Source organism: Choloepus didactylus, chromosome 9 (genome assembly GCF_015220235.1).
Source record: "Choloepus didactylus isolate mChoDid1 chromosome 9, mChoDid1.pri, whole genome shotgun sequence".
Lineage (NCBI taxonomy): Eukaryota > Metazoa > Chordata > Mammalia > Pilosa > Megalonychidae > Choloepus > Choloepus didactylus.
Window position 1 is genome coordinate 22,199,822 of NC_051315.1, and position 14,966 is coordinate 22,214,787.

A 14,966-nucleotide genomic window follows, 5' to 3' on the forward strand; every position below is an offset into this window, starting at 1 on the left:
ATTGCATGGACTCTCACACTCCTCCAGCCTGCGATTTGAGAGGGAAGCATGGCCACTGCTCCTCGAGAGGTTTAGAGACATATAGAAATGATGGATGCCTCATCAGCTTCTGGCTCTTTATTTTTCTTTATGAGCACTCTTTGGATCTCTGCACCAAGCCCGGGAAACCTTCTGCTCAGCAGAATTTTCCTGGCAGGGCTGTGAGGTGCTCAGGTATCATTAGCAGGCTCCTGTTGTAGGGAGCTTGTGAGAACCAGAGGAATTTCTGGGTAACACAAATCCGGGCCAAAAGAGCCGGGGAGTTGTCAAATCGAAAAGTCCTTTCTAATAGGAATATAAATTTGGATGGGTTAGTTATTTATCAGAGGATCACAGACAAGTCGTTTAGTCCAGCAAACTCCAGGAGTGCAGTTTAAGCAAGCAAAGCAGCAAAACACACTCAGGTGGTGTGCTTTTATTTTTGCCATGAATCCCCATCACCTTTAACATGGTTTCTTTCTCCACCTTCCAAATTGTAACCTCTTCACATCCGCCTACCCCAGTCTTCCCACAGGAAGAGTGGTCCATAGCCAATTCTGGAAGAGGGCATCTGCATCCGACATGGGGGTGGAGGAGCATGTGGGGTGGGCCGGTGTGATTTGGGAGCCAGGACAGGTACCCCCCTTTCTGCAGAAGTCGAGAACAAATTCTTGCTGCTGGTGCAGCTGCGGGTCCCTTCCCTGCCCTCCAGGACCTGAGTGGGTTATGCCACCTTGTTTCCCAACCACGTGTGTTCACCAAGTGACCTGTGGGACTCACCTGGAAGCCAGGACAGGGACGGCAAAGATGCAGCCTGTGCAGCCCGAGCCCATCCCTAACCAACCCGCTAATCAACCATGGCTCTTCCTGCTGAGTTTGGTTGTGGTCGCACAACTTTCCTCAAAATCCCAGGGCTTGTGGCTGCCCCTGCCAGGAACAGACCCTCATTGCAAGGCCAGAGGGAATTTGCTTGTTCTGTTCACTCGTACGTCCCAGGGCCTAGAACAGAGCCTGGCTCGTAGAAGGCATTCAGGTCATTGTATAAAGATCGAAGGCTAACAGCAAGATGGAACCATTGGCCATCAGGGATTGGCCATCTGGGATTTGGGGCCATGCCTGTCCAAGTGGTTTTTCCTTGCACTCATGAATCCTGTGTCCACATCTGCAAGGTCTCTCCAACCAGGAGCACCACCCTTTTGACATCCCATGCCCACCTCTCCATGGTGCAGCCCACACCCCCAGCCCTATGAGTGATAGCCCAAGAGCTTACTTTCTAGACGGTACAATCCATCTTCCATTTCTACTTTAATACCTGCTCCCATTTGCCCCCAGACAGCCACGCCATGCTGACTTCATAGCAGTGGACAGCACAGCAGGGTATTCCCACTCCATCTAGATGGGAAAAAAATCACCCATGCAGACATGCATACATTCTTCCCTCTCTCATATCTTCCCTGCCCAAATACGTATGTGGAAGGAAGAGCATATGGAGATATGACTTGTTAACCTTCAGAATTCAAGAGCAAAATCCTATCCCCAGACCCCAAGGCATGCCAGAATGTTCAGCCTGTCCTCACAGAGACACTTGATTGCTGGGAAGTTCTGGTCTATTAGTTTTTATTCTTTTGCTCATCCAACAAATGTGTCCTAAATGCCAGGTGTGTTCCCAGCCTATTCTAGATGGGGGTGACTAAGACAGTTTTGCCCACAAAGAGCATGTGGGTGTGGTAGAGGAGGCTGACCAGTACTCAGGTGCTGATGACAATGTGGAAAGTATAAGGTTGAGCTAATAATAGTAAAAATATTATATTTAACCTTAGTATTAAACCGCATTGTAATGCTATAAGTGAGGCCAAAGATTCAGTTGTGTAAAACGTTGGTGTGAACTGTGACATTAACAAAGTGACTGGGATGAGCCAACTACAGAGGACAAGATCCGATGATCAATCATGTTCCAATACATTAACGCATCCGTAATATGTGTTAGGAAAACCGGGGGTTTTTCCTATGATGGTAACAGCCATTTTCTCAAACTCCTACCACATCCCAGACCCTGTGCTGAGTCCTTTCTTGGATCATCTCTCTTTATCACAAAATTCCCATGAACTTGGTGCAATTACCGTGCCCATTTTGATGAAGTAGAGGTTGAGGCTTGTGGGGTGCAAATGAGCCCCCTGTTATGCTGCCTCCCTGGGGAGAGATACGGGGTCAGCCTGGCATGGAAATTGGGTGAGAGAGGCTGGGCAGGAATCGCCCCACCAAGGAGGCGGTGCCTGAGCTGGCTTTTAATGGTGAACCTTTCACGCTGGCACAGCCATAGATGTCCAGCATCTATGGTTTTAAATGTATCCAAATAGCTTCCTCCTCCTCCCTGATCGCCAATGAATTTGTGACACAAAGTTTATCATTTGATTTTGTCCTGGGGCTTTCAAAAGACTGGCATGTGGAATCTTTTGGTCTTGAGATTGTTTTGTTTTGCTTTATTCCTGAAAGGGCATTTAATAACTAGACACAACTAGTGCGTCTCGCGCAGCCGTTGGCAAGCACTCGTCTTTGTTTCTTTTCCCTTTCTAGTTCTTTGTAGGCGGGTCCCAGGGCAGTGGGGTTAGGGGCTTGCAGACCAGGGGAGGACAGCAGCCAGCCTGTGCGGGGGCATTTGACCACTGTGGTTTCTCCTTCAGCACTGGGTGCTTAAAGGAAGATGGGTGGCTGGAGAGGGAGCTTTCAGGCTGCACAGAAGCGTCACATATCAGGAAAATACACTGTTTTCTCCATACCCAGCCACTTTAATGAGTTCTTTTTAAAGATATGAAAGGGATACACATTACTAACACTGTAATGGTTCCTAATCATTCTGTGAAGGGTGAACAAGGGTGGCTTAGCGGTAGGCCGTGAGTCATGGGACTGGCCTTGCCAGGCAGCGGCCACTGTAAAACATGTCACCTCTCTCTTCTGGTGGACATCCCTTTCCTCTCTCCCAGTCCTGAGCCAAGGCGCTTTATAAAACGGTGAGAACTTATAAATATACATTCAGATGCTAAACATCATGTCAAAATGACAGCTACCACCTCTGCACATCTAAATTTCATTTAAACAATACAAGGTCACGAATGTTTGTAGCCAGGTGAAGTTCAGCCTAGATTTGAAATACACCTACTGTTTATTGAACATTTACTAAGTGCCAAGCCTTGGAATACAGATTTTACATGAAATATTGCATTGATTCCTCACAGCAACCCATGAAGGAAAGGACTATTATTTTCCCCATTTTACAAAGCACTCCGTGGGTCTGGTCAGTTTTCAGTCACTGTTGATGGAAAACATTGCATTAGTGTTAGGAGGGTAAAATGGTGCAGTCTCTGAGGAAAACACTTCGGTGGTTCCTCAAAATGTTAAGCATAGAATTATCATATGATCCTGCAATTCCACTCCTGGGTATATACCCCAAAGAATTGAAAGCAGGGACTCAGACACTTGTACACCAGTGTTCTTAGCAGTATTAATTCACAAAAACCAAAAGGTGGAAACAACCCAATAGAGAATGAATAAGTACAATGTGATATATGCATACGATGGAATACTATTCAGCCATAAAGGAATGACGTTCTGATACATGCTACTACATGGATGAACCTTGAAAACACTGTGCTAAATAAAATAAGCCAGACACAGAATGACGAATACTGTGTAATTCTACTTACAGGAAATATCTAGAATAAGCAAATTTATAGAGACAGAAAGTAGATCAGAGGTTGCTGGGGCCGGGGGTGGCAGTAATGGGGAATTATTGCTTCATGGGTGCAGAGTTTCCGTTTCAGGTGATGAATGTCTTGGTAATGGATGTGAGTGGCTTTGAATTGTGCATTTAAAAATGGTTAAAATGGAAAATTCTATGATATATATGTATATATGATATACACATATGCACCGTAACATGTTTTAAAAGAGAAAGCTTGTGTTACCGTGACTAAGGTCCCATTGCTGGAGAGAATAGATTATAAATGGATTCAGATAATTCATAGAAAGAAGCACTAAAAGCAGGGACTTTCAGTTTGCCGTGGTTACAGAACTGGTAAATAATGGAATGGAATCTGAGGCCGAGAATCCCCTCATTGTCCCTGGTCCCTTTGTGCAGTAATCAACTCATTGGGTACACTGAGGTAGATCCATTGTGCACACTCCCACTGGAACCACCCCACAACCCCACGAATGTGGCTAATTAAAATTAATCGGAAAAGTGTTCATATTGTGTGTGCATCTCCTATTTTGGATTATCCTTGATGTTCCCCATTCAAGACTGAAAACTGACCAAACCCCTGGAGTCTTCAGAACAACTACCTTTATCCACGCTTAGAGGATTGTGTGTTAACTGCTGCTCCACCTAGGGTTGTAAAAGAATTTCCACTTCTTTCACATAGAGTAAAAATCTGAATGATTTTACCAAACTCTTTGTCCATATGTTGGAATGTCCCAATTCCATGCCATGAATAAAGCGTCTGGTGCATCATCTGTCCTCTCTTGCTTAATATTAGTTTTAAAAAATTAATTTTAGAGCACGGAATCCCTCTGTTTAGAAATGTGCCTTGATGGAGCTGGAGTTGCAGCCGTGGAGATGTCTGTCATCTGAGATATGCTCATTAGATTCGGGTTTTCTGAAGGCCAACTCGAGTATAAATAAAATATGCCCAGTTTTCTCCCGAAGAGGTTAAGCCTCTGTGCTCGAATGTGTTCTTGCACCGTGACTCCTGCCTCCATGCTAAGGAAATCTGTAAGTAGGCAGAATGATGTGTGGTGTGGGGAGGTATGGGAAAAGCAGTTTAGCGTGGTTAGGGTATTTGTGTGCAGCGAGGCCATAGACAAGCGGAAGCTTCCAGAATGCCGTTAGGTGGTGCATTCCATCTGCCTACCCTCTTGTCATTCGGACCTCAAGTTGTGCTTTTAGACCTTAGTACATCTGCTCCATAATGTCAGAGGTCATGAGTACACAGGATACAAGAAAAAGTGCATATTGGCAAAAACGGCAAATAATATATATATATTTTTTTACACGGTTATTTTGGTGTTTCCAAATAATGCATTTCCTGCCATCCTAATTAGCGTAACAAGAAAACTCATTGCCAAGAAATTGCATGCTTTTGCTTAAGCGTCATTCTAAAATTGTGAGGCTTCGGAGAGTTAGCCCAACATGTTTATTTTATGCGTACTGAGATTTTCAAATGCCAGCAGGGTACAAGAGATGGTGCAAATTGTTATTCAGATATAATTAAACCTAGGTCACATTCGAGTCCATTAAGCAACAGCTTCAAATCCTTTTAATTAATAGGTTCAAATTGGTTGGTCTGAACGAGCTAATTAAATTTTTTTCCCAAGATTTTTTATTTAAATAGATAAATTTTGCATTTCCTCCAGAATTCTTCTTTGCAATTTAGAGTTAACGAAGGTATCAACCTGTCATGGCAGGCCTTTATTTTCAGAGGTCAGGAAACAGCTTGGGCTTGGTGTCCCTGACTAAACCCACAGAGACCCACCTGCATCTTCTAACACCTTTCTTTTCAGGGTCAAGATCTGGAAGCCCTAGGCTTTTGTGTGCCCACCCATGGTCTGAGAGCAGTCATCTGTTTTCCCCTGGAGAGCAAAACATCCCACCCAAAATTTGATGGAGAGGGCAGATCACAGGGGTCAAAGGTCTGAAGGCTGGATTCTTAAGTTCATATTCAAGAAAGCTTGGATGGCTTGAGAATAATACTTCTCACTATTTCCTCCCATTTTTTTTTTGCCACGGTTAAGCACCCTCTCTACCCAACCCCACCCCCCTACATGTGAGTTCTCTCTAATGATATCACTGCTGGCTATAGAAGATCCGGAAGCAAGGGCCTCCAAATGGCAGTATAGATTTCCCACATATCCTACAACCTCCAGTCCCCTGCTACCGTGCTCCACCCTCACTCCTCTTCTTGATCTGCAGTGAAAATTGTCCCAGCCAGACCTGCCCTGGGGGAGCTTCTCTCACCCACTCCCTCTGCCGTGGCCTTTCCCTGACAGGGTGCCCACTGATCTCAAGGTTTGGAGGAAATGAAAGGTTATTCCTCCAGAAGTAGAAAGGAGCCTACAGTTACAGAATACAGAGGCTCGGGGAAAAAAAAATCAAAAACATAAAAACCTGAAATTTTAGCATCTTGCCCCAGAAGAATCCCTGTGGGGGGCTGCCTGATACTCCAGTATGTTCCACAAGGGCTGTCCTCCGTGTTCAGCCCTGGGGTTTGAGTGCCCAGCACGCAGTTTCTGCATCTTTGCCTGTTGCCGGGAAACCCGGCTGCTCACACCCCACAGGCTCTAGCAGAGCCATTCTAAATAATCATTCAATTAAAGCAGCTGTAGAGGCAGGGGAGCGCAGCCAGGAAAGGGAGAAATCGAGGGATCACCACGTCTGGTTTGGCAGTGTCCTTCACGCCCGGGGCCTGGCCGCATGGGTGATCCCCAGTGCCAAGGCAGAGGTAAATGATGCCCTGGGCCTCGTCATCCTTTGTCACTTAATTTGTCCATGGGGATGGGAGGATCTCGGAATCCTGCTCCTGGGTGTGGGCAGGAAGGGCAAGCAGCCAGCCTCTCACTGAGCCCAGACGTGGCCCCTGCCCATGCATCTCCTGCACGCCTGCAGCAGGGTGACGTCTCCCCGCGGTGAGGCATGTCTGAGATGCCAGTTGGTTTTGGCCCCTGGAGTTGGTGCCTCTGCAAGGCAGCAAGTCTGCCTTTGTCACAGCAGCTCTCAGCTGTGATTGCCGTGGAAGAATTTGAGGGTGTGTTTTTGCTGCCATCTATTGTCCGCCCTGGGGATCGCATGGTGCGGTGGCTGGAGATTCAGGGAGGGGAAAATAACAACCACCGCGTTGGTGTCCGCCGTGGAAACCCCGTTATAAAAACCTGTGCTTACAGACCTTCCATAATTTTGAAACAGGTCTATTTGAACTGTAATGAAACCAGCAAGTGCCCTTTCTGTCCCTCAGCCCAGCCTCCTTGAAAGCACGCCTTGTTCTAGTCGCTCAATGAAGAAACCTTCTGTGTAGTTAAGCACGTGTTTTTTCACTCATGTCTCCTGGTGAGTTACAGAAAGATTATTGTTGGCCCTTGGTTTGTTGTGTTTGTTTTCTTTTGTTTTAATACTCCTTTCACCCACCCACCCCACCCCACCCCCTAAAACACATTTCTTTACTTTTTTTAGCAGAAGAAGGGAACATAGTGAGCTGAATGGCTTCCTGAAACCTTCAGAGGTTCCTGTTAGTTTTTTTTCAGATCCTGATGTAAGCACACTTCTCTTCACCCCAGCTCCAAGGGCTTGGGAATCTTCCAGATTGTCCAAGGCTTCCACACTCCATCAGACCACAGACAGAGCCGCCTCGGAGAGGGGAGGCCATTCCCAACTGATGCACTTACATGTTGTCTGCTTTCTCCATCTTCCAGTTGTTTGTTGGACTTGGGTTCCCGTATGAGGGCCCAGCTCCCCTGGAGGCCATCGCAAATGGATGTGCTTTTCTGAATCCCAAGTTCAACCCACCCAAAAGCAGCAAAAACACAGATTTTTTCATTGGCAAGCCAACTCTGAGAGAGGTAAGCATCTATCAAAATCATTCTCTTTCCAATAATATGATTAATAGCTATTTTGTGAATGCTAAGAGACCATTTCAACCCTGTAGCCTTGGAAAATAGGTATTAATAACTTCATTTAACAGGATCCAGTGGGGGTGTGTGGAGAAGCCGAAACCAAGGCTCAGGCAGATTGAGTGACTTGACGATGTCACCCGGCTAGTTACTGGCAGAGCCAGGGCTCAGGCTGTTTCTCCCTCACTCTACCATGAATCTGTCTTAGTGTAAACACAGGCACCTCTCGATTTCGGATGAGAGCAGAATTCTCATTTTCTGAATGGCTGGAATTCAGGAAATAAGGAAATCCACTGCTCAGTGGTCGTTTGTGGGTAACCTACTCTCGCCAGTGGATGGGGAATAAAATGTGAGCTGGGAGGTCTTCAGAGAACAGTCAACCCCGAGAGAGCAGACACTTCATGGGAGTGAAGTTACGGGCCTACCTTTTTTAGCATGCCATCAGCAGGCACTACTATCCTGAAAAGTAGCCCTGCCACTGCTTGAGCCATTCTCCGGAGCCTTATTTGAATTGCCTTTCAAGATCCTCTGGAAATCTGCAGTGGGTAACGAATCACCATGGAAGGCAGTTGGATTTGATTTAGGGTAATAAACAAAAGTCATTTAGAGCCAGGTGTGAGCCAAGCTGGATGTTTCTGCCTGGACAGAAACAGGAGTGTGCGAGAAGCCATAAGATTGATTTCCCTATTATTTCTGTGTGGTTAGTGGCTCTGCAGGCTGCCCAGGAGGAGGAAGCTCCTAAGTGTTTGGAGTGACAGCAGTGCCCTTGTCACTTGGGGTCTTCTATGGGGTGGGGGGGTGACCCTGATGGCCAGCCCTCCTGTGACATAGCAGTGTAGAAGGGCTGTCTCTAAGCATGCAGTTTGCAATTCCGCTACTTTTAAACCTTTCGGGCTCAATTCCCCTGACTCCTTCCCTCAAATAGTGTATAGAACGCATTTTCAATGATTATTCATTATTGATCAATCAGAGCTCTTCTCAACTCATAGAACTGATTATTTTGAGAGTTCTTTCCTCTGACCCTCCCTACCATTGGTGAAATCACCAAGGGAGATGGAGCGAAGTCAGCAAGGTCCATGAGTTGTCCTCAAAAAGAGATTAACCTGGATCCTGGATAGCTGTAGACATGGCTTAACTGTGTCTGTGTGCGTGCTTGCTTACCAACGTAATCAATGTGAATCCTTCGTCTTGGAGAGTGGTTTTTGGTGGGAGATGTCAATCCATTCAGTCATTATTCAGTAATACTGTGCTCCTGTGTGCCAAGTGCTCTGGGAGTTCCTGGGAGGGATCAGAACCAGTCACTGTCATTAAGGAGCTTATTCTTTGGAAAGCTTTCCAAAGAAGCTCCCCAGCAGTCAGAACGTCTCAATTTAGGAATCTCTGCATTAGCGTGTGACTGACTTCTCTGAAACCTTGGGGTTCTGGGTAGAAAGTGTCAGCTAAAAAAAATCATCCTTCGGTTTCCATTTAGGTGGAGGGAATCTCTGGAACGTGACTTCTGCCCAAATTGTGTATGTTCTTTGTAATTTTCCAAGATTTTTTTTGTACTTTCATTTTGCAGTAATTTTAGACTTACAGAAAAGTTGCAAAAATAGTGCCGAGCCTCCCTGTATAGCTTTCACCCAGCTGCCCCCAGTGGTTACATTTTACAAAACCACAGAGCAATGATCAAAACCAAGAATTAACCTTGGGACAACACTGTTCTCCGAACTACAGATGCTGTTTGGTCTTCACCAGTTTTTCCACTGATTTCCTTTCTGCTTCAGGATCCGATCCAGGGTCCCACGTTGCATTTAGTTGTCATGTGTGCTAGCTGCCTCCAATCTGTGACAATTTCCTTGGTCCTCCATGGTCATTCACCACCTTGACACTTTTAAAGTCATATCAGGGGATTCTGATATTAATATGTCTTCCCACTGGTGATGTTAACTTTGATCACTTGGCTAAGGTGGTGCCTGCTGAGTTTTTCCACTACAAAGTTACTATTTTTCCCTATGTCGGGGAAAATACTTTGAGACTATGCAAATACCCTTTTTCTCCTCAAACTTTTGCCCATTTGTTTTTGCCAATAGCAGTGGCTCTTGCCTGCAACAATTAGTATTATGCTGTTCTAGTGGTGTTTGTCTTTTTCCCTAATCATCATTTTTTTAATGCATGGAAAGCAACGAAACCCATCTCTTTTCTTACCATAATTTCTGCATATAAGCCTTTGCAAAATGATTAATCAGAAGTATCTCAAACTGAGAGTGATGTCATCAACAAGCCCAGGAATGTTTCCTCTGAGAGACAGATAAATAAAATGGCAGATTCAACTCTCTTCAAACTCTGGGGGATAATTGAGACTGGAGAATGGCTCTATAAATGCCGAATTGAACGGGCAAGACACCTAAAAATGGTATGGGAGCAGTGAGGTGGACATGCCAGCCTGCACCCCCCATGCCAATTTTCATGGTTTAAGGGCCACACGGTGCAGCTCTCCTGCCTGGGTACCTCCTGCTCTGGTTGCTGACCATACAGCCACCCATGGCAGTGACTTGGAGAGCAGCATAGATTCTACACCCAAGGCCACATAGACCCACAGTGCTGCCTTAGTGATCTGCGTGGGCACAAAGCAGCCCCCTGAAGCCAGAGCAACTGTGGTGGAACCTTCGGCAAGCTGGGCACGTTCCTAGCTGGACTCTAATTGTGGGTGCACCAAAATGAAAAAAATTGGGTGTCTTTGAACATCTATCCCAAGTGGTTCTGTAGGTCAAGATACCCTCACCCAAAAGCTACCAGGGGCAGAGAACCTATATGGAAAGGGGAAGCTGATCCGCTTTACAGCAGTGTGGACCCGGGGCTGAAAGCCGAAGCGAAGGATGGTCCAGAATGCAGGAGAGGAGCTGAGCAAATCACAGCCGCTGGGAAGGAAAATTGGTATAAAAATTAAGAGAACGACCCAGGACTCCTGGAGGAGGAACAGGGGAAAGGAAAGCATTTCCTTGAGGGGAAACAGTTTCACATACTGGGGTAGTCTTGGAAGTCACCGCTCACACCTAGTGCAAGACGTGGGAGCAGAAAGACCCGAGAGAATCCGAACTATTAACCACTGAATGTGCTAAACTGGAACATGTTTTGAAGAAGAGCCTTAGCACACAGCCAATCTACCCTGAAACCTTAGACAAGAGGGAGAAACTGAATTCCGGAGTGAGCACATCAAAATAATGAAATGCCCAGACAGCAATGAGATCACAGTCATACAAAGAAATAGCAAGAGATGGCCATTCGGGGAAACAAATTAAAACAAAAGAGGAAGCACAAGCACTGGAAGAACTAATTAAAGACATTTGGTTAAATCTCTTCAGTCTGTTCAATGAGCTAAAGGAAAACATGGATATAAAACTAAAGGGTATCAAGGAGGCCATGTACGAACGAAAAAGAATTAGAAATTTTAAAAAGGGACATAACAGAACTTATGGAGAATGTCCCAGGTAGATGTTTCTCTCAGCCTTGAAACTGTAAGCCTGTAAAATAATAACTCCCCATCATAAAAGTCAACCCATTTCATGGTATCTACATTTCGGCAGCCTAGCAGACTAAAACAGATGTAAAGGGTTTTACACAGAAAATCATAAAACGTTGCTGAAGTGGGGAAAGAATAGTCTCTTCAACGCATGGTGCTGGGAGAACTGGATAGCCATATGCAAAAGAAAGAAAGTAGACCCTTACTTCACACCATATAAAAAAATTAACTCAAAATGGATCAAAGACCTAAATATAAGAACCAAAAACATAAAATTTCTAGAAGAAAACATAGGAAACATATTTAGGTCTTTGTATTAGGCAATGGTTTCTTAAGACTTTATACCAAATAGATGAGTGGTACTTCATCAAGCTGAAAAAATTTGTGCATCAAAGGATTTTATCAAGAAAGTAAAAAAGACACACTACAGAGTAGGAGAAAATATCTGGAAACCATATATCTGATAAGGGGTATAGCATCCAGAATACATAATGAATTCCTATAACTCAACAAAAAGACAAATTAAAAATGGATAAAAGGCTTGAATGGATATTTCTCCAAAGAAGATATACTAATGGCCAATAAACACATGAAAAGATACTCAGTTAGCCATCAGGGAAATGTAACTCAAAACTGCAGTGAAATACCATTTCATATCCACCAGAATGGCTACTTAAAAAAAGTAAAAAGGAAGATGAAAAGCATTGAAGAGGATGTGAAAAAATAGGAACTGTCATACGTTGTTGGTAGGAGCATTAAATGGTGCAGCCACTTTGGAAAACAGTTTGGCAGTTCCTCAGAAAGTGGAGTAGAGAACTCCCAAAGGAACCGGGAATCCCTCTTCTAGGTATATACCCAAAAGAAGTGAAAGCAGGGACTCAAACAGATACTAGCACACTGCATTACTCACAACTACCAAAAAGTGGTTGCAATCCATGTGTCCTGCAACAGATGAATGGAAAGGCAAAATGCAGTCTATGCATGCACTAGGCTATTATTCAGTCATAAAAAGAACTGAAGTTCCAATGCATGCTACAACATGGCTGAGCCTTGAAAACATCATGTTGAGTGAAATAAGCCAGACACAAAAGGACAAATATTGTATGATCTCACTCATATGAAATAAGAAAGTAAAATATGCTGATTCTTAAAGTCAGGAACTAGAACGCAGGTACCAGGGCCTGGGTGTGGGCAAGGAGTGGGGGAGTTGGTGCTTAATTGGTACAGTGTTTCTGTGATAGAAAACTTTTGGCAATGGTTGGTGGTGATGGCAGCACACCTTTATGAATGTAATTAGCACCCCTGAATCATATATTTAGAAGTTGATAAAATGGGGAATTTTAGGTTGTGGATAAATTACCAGAAAAAAAACAAACCATAGAACTGAACGACACAAAGAGTGAACCCTAATGTAAACTATGGCCTATAGTAAATAGTATACTTATAATAACATGGTTTCATCAGTTGTAATAAATACCATGGGTTCCAGTTTGCTAATGCTGCCGTTGTGCAAAATACCAGAGATGGATTGGCTTTTATAAAGGGGGTTTACTTGGTTACAAAGTTACAGTCTTAAGGCCATAAAGTATCCAAGGTAACAATAGGGTACCTTCACTGAAGGATGGCCATTGGCATCTGGAAGACCTCTGTTAGCTCAGAAGGCATGTGGCTGGCATCCACTTGCTCCCAGGTTGCATTTATCAAAATGGCATTCTCCAAAATGTTTCTCTTAGAGCGTTTTGTCCTCTCTTAGCTGTAGCTCCTCTTCAAGATGTCACTCTCAGTTGCTCTGAGGTCCTCTGTCTGTGAACTCCCTTATATGACTCCAGTGATCCAATTAATACCCACTCTGAATGGGCGGGATAACACCTCCTTGGAAGTTATCCAATCTGAGGCCCACCTCACTTTCTGCTGGAGACTTTGCAGAGAGAGGGCTGGTAGCCAGTAACATCACCCAGAGTTGAGAGAGACCCGGGAACTTGTGCTCAGAGCCAGATGCCCTTTCAGGCTGTGCTCTTTCAACTCTCAAAAGCCAAAGCCCCCCTAGCCAAAGATGTTTTTCAATTGGGAAAGAGGTATCAACAGTTCTGCAGATTTATAAGGGTCAAAAATCCCTAGAAATTATTTTTTAACTCATCAAATGAAAAAATTTCAACCAAAGCATACATAATTACAAAGCTGTCTTTTTATGTCCACACACATCTTCCAAGTTAAGCAACAATTTTCCCCATATAAAATTGCATATGCGTCTCTTCGTTGGTTTACTTGAAGAGAAATAAAAGTCTGGATCTCTAAATATGAGTTTTGCTTTGTTTTTATTTTTGCATTGGACCAATTTTTAAAACTTTAATTGTCACACAAAGGGGAAAAATATTCCATAATGCCTTTAGTAATTTGGCTGTTCAAGTTGTACTTTAAATGTAATATAAATTGGATCTTTATATTTATATTGGGAATCATATTAGTAAGTTCTTGATCATTATTCTGACATTTTGCAAAACATTAGAAATTCTCTGGCTTCAGTGTTTTTTTCCATAAAGAGAACTCATGTTCTCTTCGGAGATTTAATAGCAACTCTGGAGTAATGTCTCATATTTAATAAGATTTTCATTACTTTTACAAACTATCCACCAGTAAATTTACTGATTGATATACAATGAAGTAGCTCAGATCAGTTGGTTCTCAATAAATTAACAAGGAGGAACATAACATTCGGAGGGGGAATAATGAATCACAGAATGCCTTACTCATAAAATTAAGTAACCCTCAATAAATGGAAATGAATGAAATGGTAATGGCCCAGCATTTTGTGTTTTCCAAGTGCTTAGAGCAACCTTATAAATAAGCCGGGACCTTAGGGGAGGGAGGGATAAGAGACTGCTAATGTGTAAATGGCTAAATAGCAATGTTGATGGTAACTTTAATCTGCCCTGACTCCATTGCAAGACATAATTAGTTCGTTCCCAAGGCCACAAAATGAAAATTATGTGACATTTTGTTCATCTTCAGAGGAGGTCTAATACAGGCATAAATTCAGGCCTGGGGATTTTCAGGTTGGCAATTTTAAGAGAGTGATTTAAAAGGCTGGTGTTGACATTTGGCTTTTTTGACCTTTGTGTTAAGAAGGCAATAGCATCTTTGGAAGTTATCTTCATTTCTACCCAAAGCTGCTAAGTTGTTAAAGGATCTGGATTTGAGTTTGGCCCTTCTCCTTTCTGGCTGTTAGTCTTGGGGAACTGTAAACCACTCTGAACCTCTGTCTCGTTGTTGATACCTGGCAAACCTGATAAACAATGTATGTGCAGGTGAGTAGCCCACCTGTACCTTGCCCAGGCTAGGACTTCATTGACATGTATCAATTCCAAAATACATGACGAGGAAGAAAAAAGAAAAGGAGGTTTCTCCCAGCTCTGTGGGCAGGCAAAGACTCGGTAGCTTCTATCTCTGGCCACATTACTGAGCAAAAGAAGAGGGCACATGTCGGAAGGGTGGGGGACGGAACACACTAGTGTTGGGGGATTCTGGGCAGGTGATTGCAGGGCAGGCAGAAGCAAAGACTGGGATAACCTGCAGCCCCAGCATTGTGATTGCCTGAGCTGTTGCCAACGGAGGCTTGGAGCTGGGGCCGTGTGACTTGTGTTCTGGGTTCCCACCCTGACAAGTGGATGCCCACAGTTGGCGTGGTAGGATACAGAGAACGGTGGCTGAGAGCAGGATGCAGTGGTGCCAACTATGTCATCCAGCCCTCTGAGAATATTGGAGCCTAAAGAAAAAAGGAGAGCTGGTTTTG

The 14,966-nt window shown here is 44.2% G+C and overlaps 1 protein-coding gene across 5 annotated transcripts in view; it reads left to right on the top strand.

Annotated features, from left to right (window-relative positions):
- The window catches only part of MGAT5 (alpha-1,6-mannosylglycoprotein 6-beta-N-acetylglucosaminyltransferase), a 367,093-nt gene that overhangs the window by 321,209 nt on the left and 30,918 nt on the right, over positions 1–14,966 (top strand). For all 5 annotated transcript variants that reach the window (XM_037850477.1, XM_037850476.1, XM_037850478.1 and 2 more), the window contains one exon: positions 7,477–7,623. In XM_037850477.1, coding sequence (XP_037706405.1) covers positions 7,477–7,623 — 147 coding nt within the window. The remainder of the gene's footprint in view (positions 1–7,476; positions 7,624–14,966) is intronic.